Here is an 8,729-nt window from a genome sequence, read left to right as displayed (position 1 = left end):
CAATTGGTTCCATTTATTTGTAGATATGGATACATATTCTTCCAGAACGCATAAAATGGAGTGGGGGTTCTCCAAGGGTCAATTTTAGGTCTAATTCTTTTGTTTCACCTTGGGGACATCATCAGCTCCCACGGTTACAGAGATGACACACAACTGTACATCGCTGTGTCTCCTGATAACACAGGGCCAACTGATACCATTCTTAACTGTACTGGAGATAGTTTTTAGTCATGGATGGCAGTGACTTTCCTCCAGCTAAGTCAGGACAAAACAGGTTTTAGCTATTAGTCCTGAAGGCAAGTGAGAGCTTCTGTTACCGAAAGTCAAATATGTTAAACATAAATCTATATAATATAAAGAACCTGGACGTCATTTTTGACTCTGAGTTTAATTTTATTCCACACATCAAGAATTGACATTTATTTAATCTGCACTATAGATACATCCATACATACTGTACATACATTTGATACTGCTTCTCCTCTTCAGGTGTGTACTGACTACCATTTTAAGAATATAGCCAGAGTCCAACCAGAGGTGGTGATGCATGCTTCATCTGTACTAAGACTGATCATGTCATTGGCAGAGAAACCTGTTGTAGTGGTGGTTCTTATACATATTAGCCCCACTATTCACTGCATCATAGATGTGAGCGATACCTATTGAAAGTTGCACCTTGCCCAAACTCCACACAGGATTACGAGCAGAAATTCAAATCCTGAATCTCAGAACTGTGTCAGATGTGCTAACCACTATAGATTGCATGTATTGTTTTTTCTCCAAAAAACCAAAGCCATCCATTACCAGTAATTTTAATTTGCACTATACATACATACATACATACATACATACATTTGATACCGCTTATCCTGTTCAGGTGTGTACTGACTAGTGTTTAACATGAGATTTAATGTGATTAGCTCATTCTGAACTGAACATCTTCCCCAAATTTTTAAATAAGAAAAAGGTTGTAGTTGCACATTTTTCATCCACATGAGCTTAGGTTCACCATAAAGGTCAGTTTTTCCAATATACATTGTACAAGTATTGTACAATTATGCACTTAGGTCCGTTTTTCCAATATACATTGTACAAGTATTGTACAATTATGTGATTGGACAAGAACTTTTTATTTGGCTTCTGTGCCCCACAAATTCAAGAGATAAGGTATCGCACAAATGTGTGATGTGCCCAGTGACCTTAATGTGACTGTGGCATAGCTGTTTTAGAAAAGCATATCAGGCAGTCAGTGAGAGTAGTAGAGTACTGTCGTCTTCAGGGTATGTAGCCTATCTAACATTTAGAAAAATGCCACAGTTTCTCTGAAAGTTTGAAGAAAATGCCTTTTGTACAATGTTTTTACTCCACATTTATAAACAGTTATTTAACAGTTATGAAAGAGGACACTCACATTCGAGTAAGTCCTTCTGCCATAAGATTTGTCTTATAAAAATGTTACTGTACTAGTCTGTTGGATGGTTGAAGTAACACGTGTGGATCTACTGGAGATGACAGGTTGTGCCATTCATATTTGCGGTCCCTCGCGGACCTCCAGGAGTCCCTGTGGCTGCTCGGCAGCTTGTGAAGGCCCAGGCTGGAGGCGACATATTGGCTTGTTGCACATGGGGCAGACACTACGGATCTCTAACCATTTCAGTAGACACCTGAGAAAAACAGACAACAGCTCATGAAAAACCTTTATTTTGCCATTTCAACGGGTAATAAAATGCTATTAAACTGAAGGTTGCGTATGTGTATGTTTGTGTGTATGTCTAAGATATACAATACGTAAGACATACACACAGACATATATATATATATATATATATATATATTATATATATATATATATGCATGTGTACGTGTGTGTGTATCTGCGCTTTCACATTGAGGTTCTGCTATTCTGCTGATACGTTCTTGTCTCACGTGCCTTCACTGAATTACTTAATATCTGCTTCATTTTCCAATAGTCTCAACTACCTAAGTACGACGTTTCGATCGAGAGTTGTATTTACATTCAACGGCCCCTCAACTACGGACCCGACATCACATCCGGCTGTCGCTGATTGACAAGTCGCTCAGCTCGGGGCCCTGGAATGTAGCGCCCCATCTTAGTCCTATTTATTGCATTGAAGAGGCGCTACTGAGCATGTCAAACCTTTAACGAGAGTCAAAGGTCAAAGATTTGTAGACCCACCGGCCGGAAATATGTCACAAAATCATTCATCCATCCATTTTCTGAGCCCCTTATCCTCGCTAAGATCGCGGTGCACTGGTGGCTATCCCAGCTGACTTTGGGCGAGAGGTGGAGTACACCCTGAACTGGTAGCCAGCCAATCACATGGCACATATAGATAAGCAACAATTCACACTCACATTCACACCTACGGACAATTTAGAGTCTTCAATGAACCTACCATGCATGTTTTTGGAATGTGGGAGGAAACTGGAGTACCCAGAGAAAACCCACACAAGCACAGGGAGAACATACAAATTCCACACAGGGAAGACCAGATTTGAACCCGGGTCCTAACAACTGTAAGGCAGATGTGCTAACCAGTCGCCCACCGTGCCGCCTGTCACAAAATTTTACTCATCATTAACTACATATGGTATTTATCCTGCTCATTTAAAAATATATATACATCCAGGATATTTTGACATATTTGTATTTTAAAATTTAATTATCATTATAGAATTTTTGTCTGATTCAAGGTGACTCATCTGAGTGGTGGAGCGGCGCCCAAGCGCCCTCTCTTGACCAGCCACCACTGGTTTTACCACTCCTGATTGGCGCAATGACAGGGTCTACAGTCTATAAAAGGACATTCTCAATGTTAATCTAGAAAAAAAGTTATGTTCTCAATGCTGTGCTACATCACAAGGCAAAATAAGGTTGCACTTGTAAGAATCATGTGCTTGTTCAAACATGCGAGGAAGTCGCACTGTCAGGAATTTGCTCATTTGTCTGCAGCGCACCCTGACAAAATGGCCGAGCCTCTCTCTGCTTCCAAACTTGAAAGCAAAGGTCCACCATACAGTGAAATGTTTACTGTTATTTCAATGGACAGGTTCGTCAGGTTTTTTTTGCATGTCAGTTGTAAAGGTTTGAAGGTGAATTTGTAGGGTAATGCTTGTGCATCTCTGTGTTTGCATCAAGTTCCAATGCTTAAGAATTAGAGAACTTACTTCTTATGAAAAGCATGGGAACATGGGCACACTCCAAGCTCATCCCGGCTGCGAAACTCTTCTAAACACACCGCGCATGTTTGCTGCAAGGGGAAAATAATCCATTATAAAATCAGATTTTACTTATTGTATGGAATCATACTTAGCGTGAATATTAGATCCACTTTATCGCAGCAATCACAAGTTTATGCAGGCTGAGAGTAGTGACAACTTTATGTTACACACACTTGGTAATATTAAAGTTAAGATAGAGGGGGACCCTCAAGAAAAATATGTTTCCAAAGTCAAACACGCATGGAAGTTGAACAGTCATTGTGTGTGACATCACACGAGATGTCAGAACATCTCATGAGACTTCAGCTCACTGAGAAGCTAATGGATTCACGCTAAATGTGTGTGTTTCTATTTTGTGATGCTACCACCAAGTACCGGTGAAGACAAAGTGGAATAATGTGTTGATAAAATTGTAACAACCATAGAAACGGAATTTATTGCAACATTTGAACACACCTGGCTGCTTGGTTCAATATGTGCAATACAGTATGATTATTTAAATATCAATGGCATGCAAAATGATTTTTTATCCAGTTAATGCTAACTTAAATTGCATGTAGCCAAAAGAATAATGACTAATGAGTAATATGAAAATGACCTGACAAGACAGAATGTACAGTGCTGAACATATGTACCTTTTATATTTTGCAATCATTTTGAGAATGAATTTCTCTGATGTACATACTGACAAAGTACAGTAATCACAAAGCTCATGATGCATGTTCTTGTAGATGCCGGCCAGGCTTATTCAGTGTAATGATACTGTACCTTTAAAATGCCAAATGGTAACAGTATCACTCTACACAACACAATCATGTTACTCTTGATTCCCAAAGATGAGTAGTTTTTCCTAGTTTTATATTTGTTTTCATATTTTGTTATACAGCACTTAACTTCTCTTTATACCAGTAAGATAAATGTTACAATTGACACAGCTTTCATCGTGGGGCTAGTTCGAACCTGTAATCAATTAATTAACTTTACATCATATAATCATGGAAACATTTAGAAAACCTGGAAGCCGAAAAGCATCACAGAATCGATTGTAGACTGCATCCAAATTTTATGAGAGTACGCTGCTAAATTTTGTTCTGAAACTGACCATGTGGATTTAAGCTGGTACCCGTTCACCCTATACTGAACTTACCCCAAGAAGGCTCAGTTTCTTCCCTGCTCCTTTTAGAACAACCTGTTGGCAAACATGTCAAAATGCATTCTTTATACATTACTAATAATATATAGTATGATTTAGTACACTTCTATTATTGTGTTACCTCATTATAGCCATAGTGTTCTCTTGCACCTTGTCGCCTGAGTCTGTAAAAAAAAAAAAGAAATTTTTAATGCAGTTGAAGGCCGATGTAGTAACCCAGAGCCATGAAAATTACATAAGAGGTACTCTGGGGATGGATATCGGTTATTATCCCAGCATGTCTAGACATGCCTTATGAATCAGCACTGATAGTCCTTCAACCAGTCTTGGAATTCACACAATGGCCAATTCATGTTAGAACTAGTCCATCCAAGTTTACCCGGTGTGACAACTTTGATTGAAAAAAAAAAAAAATCAGTCAGAGCAGATGTGAGAAGTGTATATTTGGTGTTAGATATTTTTGGGTTCAGAATGCAAATAAACTCTCGTCTTATGTTACTTAGGCCTGGGTTTGGAAAATTACATAATAAAACCCTGTGTACTAGTGCTTTACAGGTTTTTCAATATATTTGGTTGGTCACAAACTTCTTGACGAGTGGTAACTTTTATTTTGACACAAACCAAAATCAGAAGGAATCACACAGTAATTCTTTGAGGCTGTCTTCATTTTGTCATTTGTAAAACAACAGTCAAAGTGCATGTGATTGGTTGTCTGTCCTGTGACTGCCAGGAGATTAGTCCTGGTCGTATCCAAATTCTAAAATTGGGTGCGATAGGCTCCAACCATATCACCCTGAACGGAATAAGATGAGTAGATGTTAAATTTTAAAACATTGTCATCTAACAGTAATACATACTTGGTTGTTATATTTGGTGGACAATCTGACCTATAATGCAGTTTAATTGTTTTTCACTGGGTACTTCAGTATGACTGATAGCAATTGCAAGTTCTGTGTGAGTCTTGTCTACTATCACATACATACCTGAACAGGTAGCAGCAGAAAATGAGGCTGAGCATTAGGATAAAAAGGCCGATGCCCAGAATGATGATGTAGACGTTGAGTGGCAAGTAAAAGAGCTCTTCAGACGTCATCTTGCAGGAGGGGTCCGAGTTCTGCAATGCAAGGTCACACCGACACCCTGAAAAGATGGCGGGAAAGACAAAAAGCATCCAAAATAATTAAAATAATAAAAAAATATATCTGAAAACAGCATTAAAAAAGGCAGTACTATTTTCAATATATTCTCATACAAAGTCTGCTTCAGGACATAAATCAAAAGTTCAGCATTTTTGTTGTGCAATAACAGGGCAATAGCAGCCACCCACTGAAAAAAAAAAAGGCCACTTCAATTCAACAATAGTTTGACCCGTTGAGCCAAGGGTAATTTACTAATTAACTTCATGAAGTTAACTTTAAAAAAGCATAGTCCAGAGAGCAGTGCACTGGTACCGTGTGTGTGTGCATGTGTGTGTGTGGGGGGGTGGGGGGGGGGGGTTCATTAAAGAACCAAACATACAGACAGCGGGTCAAAACCAGCCCGCTAGAGGATACAATGTGGCGCACAGTATAAATTGAAAAGTAAAAAACATACAGTGTGGTGGTGAAGACAAAGAATAATTTTGAGAATTATTACGATCCTGTAGAAAATGGAAAGGTAATAATTCATACATCTTCATACGTAGATTTCATTTTTAAGTGAAATATTATATATATATATATATATATATATATATATATATATATATATATATATATATATATATATATATATATGCATACGTAGTGGCATGAAAAAGTCCTTCAGTGAGGTATGTTTTATCCAGTCCAGAGACAAACAGTCCATATTATGCTGTTAGAAACTTGCACAGTGAGGGGAAGAGGATTCAAGTCAAATTTGTTCTTTGATTAGAATTGTTATCGGTACTGCGCAGAGAGGTGTGCACTACCTTTGTTGCTATTCTACCATTAAGTTTGATTTCAAGTTCTATGGTCGTCATCATATTTCTCCTTTGGCCATCGGTGGGACCCAAGCATCCATCCATTCTCTTTACCGTTTGTCCTCAACAGAGTCATAGGTGAGCTGCTGCCTATCCCAGCTGACTTCAGGAAAGAGAAAGGGACTGCTTGCCAGCCACCACAGGGCACATATAAAAACATCCATCCATCCATTTTGCATGCATGTTTTTGGGAATATGGGAGGAAGCCCACGCAAACACGGGAAGAACAAGCAAACTCCACAGATGAAGGCCTGTCTACTTTGAGGCAGATGTGCTAACCACTAACTACCATGCCAACCCAGTAGGACCCAATCAAAGAAAAGTTAAGCACATTTGTGTAGTAAAATTTTCAATGAATTCTTTACATTTTCACTGAGTCTTTGCAAGTATCTTCCCACAATTTTGATACAACGGTATAACCTCAGGCATTAAATATATATATATATATATATATATATATATATATATATATATATATCACCACCACACTAGGGTTGTGGGTATAATGGAGCCTATCCCAGCTGACTCTGGGCAACTGGTCGTCAGCCAATCGCAGGGCACATATGAACAAAGCACCATTCCCACTCACATTCCCACCTACGGGCGATTTAAAGTCTTCAATTAACCTACCACGCATGTGTTTGGGGATGTGGTAGGAAACCGAAGTACGCAGAGAAAACCCACTCAGGAAAGGGGAGAACAAAGAAACTCCACACAGGCGAGGCCGGATTTGAACCCGGGTCTTCAGAACTGTGAGGCAGATGTGCTAACCAGTCGTCGACCGTGCCGCCCGTTGTGTAACAATGCTACAGATTTTAAGGACATCTTTTTCAGAAGTACCTAAGGAATAAACCGATTTTATATCCTCTATCTGATTTCAAAATTAGAACCAAATTGCCCCGTGACCCTGAACAGGAGAAGCGGTATTGAGAATGGATGGAAGGAACCAAATTGATACTTCGCCCTACTTGTCTTGTCCATGCGTCACAATGAATAGGGTGCTCTCTTAGATGTTGAACAATGACTCCTGAAAGTTCAAAGACTGGTTGCATTTATTTTAAACATTTAGTCGTTCAAACATGCTCTTCACTGAAAATAGGTGAACGTGTTACATTTGCCACAGAATTGCAACATAATAAACTGCTTTGCAATAACCACTGAGCAAAGTTTGAAATAAGAAAAGAAAAACTCACCGTTACACCACTGGAAAGGTTGCATCAAATGTTATAGATGGTAGAGATGTCAAGGTCAGAAAATTCTTTTGACAAGTGACCAATGTAATTCCCCAAAAGGTTGATTGTTTCAGGGGAAAACAAGTTGCAGCTTTCACTTTTTACAGTAATTTATCCACATAAAATTGGCATGTACAAAGAGTTGAAATCTTGTAGTCAGGAGGCAGCCAGTTTCTCAGTCATCGGAATAAACAGCTGCTTATTTGTACTCCACTTACTCCGTCAGAGATAATTCAGCCAAAAATGTGGCCCAAACATCCTCCTTAATTCCAATAGGATGAAACTGCAATTGTTAAATGTCTTTGTCCTGCTTCACATTAAAAACTAGTCTTTAAGGTTGAAGCCATGTGGGAAAAAATGATAATAATATCTGAATAAGAATACTTTGATTCCCATACAGCAGAGTGCTTGAAGCTTTTAATGAGCAGTACCTGTCTTTTTGCTTCGTTTTCCACTACAAAACATTGTCACAAGGCTCTCTCCCTCCCTTCTTTCGGCTCTTCTTTCCCTTCTTCTCTCCTGTTTTAGATATCCACGTCGCTTTTTCCCTCTCTGGCTGTGGAAACCTGCCGTGGCCAATTATGGAGATACAAAGGGAAGGGACGTGGATGGCAGCAACACAGCCAGCCAAGCAAGCAGCCTCGGTGTTCTTGTGGAAAGCAGCTCTTCATCTCTTCACCTGCATTCCTGCTGTGAAGGCACAACACAAAGGAGGCTGTGTGACACAACAAAATTCTTCACACGCAGGCTTCGATCCCTCGTTTTTTTCCTTGTCCTTGTCTCTCTTCTTTACTTCATGTATATGGAGCTCTCAGTTTGTAAACAGATCCATGCTCATGTGATTCGCTGTCTACATCACAGCTCTGCTTTCACTGCCCCCTCCTTCCTGCTCCCTCCTTCTCTCCCTGTCTCCACGCCTGCCTGCCACCCCTTTTGGGGGTTTCCTTCCAACTCCCCCACTTCCTTCTTCTTCCTTCGCAGCTGCAAGCTATTATTGAGCAACATTTAAGAAGACAGATGTTGAGGCATAACATGCTCTAGTGATTTCTTTGAATATTATTAATCATTAATCAAATCTTTCAACAACTCTGGAAAATGGCAA

General features: G+C 39.4%; 1 protein-coding gene across 2 annotated transcripts; it reads right to left on the bottom strand.

Annotated features, from left to right (window-relative positions):
- Positions 1 to 796: 796 nt before the first annotated feature.
- LOC133485572 (RING finger protein 122-like) lies at positions 797 to 8,522 on the bottom strand. 2 transcript variants are annotated; one of them, XM_061789491.1, is made up of 6 exons: positions 8,059 to 8,522; positions 5,380 to 5,536; positions 4,518 to 4,560; positions 4,391 to 4,432; positions 3,190 to 3,272; positions 797 to 1,664 (listed from the first exon to the last, which is right to left on the bottom strand). In XM_061789491.1, exons 1-6 carry the CDS (start codon positions 8,090 to 8,092, stop codon positions 1,526 to 1,528), a joined length of 498 nt encoding a protein of 165 aa, XP_061645475.1. In that variant the 5' UTR covers positions 8,093 to 8,522; the 3' UTR covers positions 797 to 1,525. The 2 variants fall into 2 exon arrangements, with proteins under 2 accessions (XP_061645475.1, XP_061645476.1); XM_061789492.1 differs by having other exon boundaries at positions 7,589 to 8,519.
- Between the last annotated feature and the right edge of the window lie 207 nt (positions 8,523 to 8,729).

This window comes from Phyllopteryx taeniolatus, chromosome 11, assembly GCF_024500385.1.
Source record: "Phyllopteryx taeniolatus isolate TA_2022b chromosome 11, UOR_Ptae_1.2, whole genome shotgun sequence".
Classification (NCBI taxonomy): Eukaryota; Metazoa; Chordata; class Actinopteri; order Syngnathiformes; family Syngnathidae; genus Phyllopteryx; species Phyllopteryx taeniolatus.
The sequence above is the reverse complement of the archived record's forward strand: the minus strand, read 5'-3'. Positions and strand labels throughout refer to the sequence as shown.